Source organism: Mandrillus leucophaeus, unplaced genomic scaffold (genome assembly GCF_000951045.1).
Source record: "Mandrillus leucophaeus isolate KB7577 unplaced genomic scaffold, Mleu.le_1.0 Scaffold597, whole genome shotgun sequence".
Lineage (NCBI taxonomy): Eukaryota > Metazoa > Chordata > Mammalia > Primates > Cercopithecidae > Mandrillus > Mandrillus leucophaeus.
In genome coordinates this window covers 559,166-560,646 of record NW_012106441.1, presented here as the reverse complement: position 1 = coordinate 560,646, position 1,481 = coordinate 559,166, and the positions used below count along the sequence as shown (strand labels likewise).

The window sequence follows — 1,481 nt, the reverse complement described above, 5'->3', positions numbered from 1 at the left end:
CGGCGCCTCCGCAGCACCACCCGTCGGGGGCCAAGAGCTCGGCCACAGTGAGCCGCAACCTCAACCGCTTCTCCACCTTCGTCAAGTCCGGCGGGGAGGCCTTCGTGCTGGGGGAGGCGTCAGGCTTCGTGAAGGACGGGGACAAGCTGTGCGTGGTGCTGGGGCCCTACGGCCCCGAGTGGCAGGAGAACCCGTACCCGTTCCAGTGCACCATCGACGACCCCACCAAGCAGACCAAGTTCAAGGGCATGAAGAGCTACATCTCCTACAAGCTGGTGCCCACGCACACGCAGGTGCCGGTGCATCGGCGCTACAAGCACTTCGACTGGCTGTACGCTCGCCTGGCGGAGAAGTTCCCGGTCATCTCCGTGCCCCACCTGCCCGAGAAGCAGGCCACCGGCCGCTTCGAGGAGGACTTCATCTCTAAGCGAAGGAAGGGCCTAATCTGGTGGATGAACCACATGGCCAGCCACCCGGTGCTGGCGCAGTGCGACGTCTTCCAGCACTTCCTGACGTGCCCCAGCAGCACCGACGAGAAAGCCTGGAAGCAGGGCAAGAGGAAGGCCGAGAAGGACGAGATGGTGGGTGCCAACTTCTTCCTGACCCTCAGCACACCCCCCGCCGCTGCCCTTGACCTGCAGGAGGTGGAGAGCAAGATCGACGGCTTCAAGTGCTTCACCAAGAAGATGGACGACAGCGCGCTGCAGCTCAACCACACGGCCAACGAGTTCGCGCGCAAGCAGGTGACTGGCTTCAAAAAGGAGTATCAGAAGGTGGGCCAGTCCTTCCGCGGCCTCAGCCAGGCCTTTGAGCTGGACCAGCAGGCCTTCTCGGTGGGCCTGAACCAGGCCATCGCCTTCACCGGAGATGCCTATGACGCCATTGGCGAGCTCTTCGCGGAGCAGCCCAGGCAGGACCTGGATCCCGTCATGGACCTATTAGCACTGTATCAGGGGCATCTGGCCAACTTCCCGGACATCATCCACGTTCAGAAAGGTAAAGCCTGGCCCTTAGATCAGGTGATATGGAGTGTATTGTGCAGGCTGAAAGGGATAACTTCGACAGCAGTACTACTGTGGGTAGTAGTACTGGTAGACTCATATTCTACCGGTGGGGAAGCGAGCAGAGACGTGGACGCCTGGCTCTTTTGTCCGGGCAGCGTGGGTTCGCCGCTTTGGGGGCTCCAGTCCGCGCGCCAGGGTCGAGCTGCACCGCGGGCTCCTTAGGTGGGCCTCGGCTCGGGACGCCGGGAGTCGGGATCGCTAGTCAGGGCGCCGGGACCATGGCGTTGCGCGCCCGGGCGCTGTACGACTTCAGGTCTGAGAACCCGGGCGAGATCTCGCTGCGGGAGCACGAGGTGCTGAGCCTGTGCAGCGAGCAGGACATCGAGGGCTGGCTCGAAGGGGTCAACAGCCGCGGCGACCGCGGCCTCTTCCCAGCCTCCTACGTGCAGGTGATCCGCGCCCCAGAGCCCAGCCTGG

General features: G+C 63.6%; 1 protein-coding gene across 1 annotated transcript in view; it reads left to right on the top strand.

Moving 5' to 3' along the window:
* Nucleotides 1-6: 6 nt before the first annotated feature.
* Nucleotides 7-1,481, top strand: part of SNX18 (sorting nexin 18) — a 27,762-nt gene continuing 26,287 nt past the window's right edge. Inside the window, exon 1 of the mRNA XM_011999531.1 lies at nt 7-996. Within this exon, the coding sequence (XP_011854921.1) occupies nt 249-996 (748 nt within the window). The 5' untranslated portion in view covers nt 7-248. The remainder of the gene's footprint in view (nt 997-1,481) is intronic.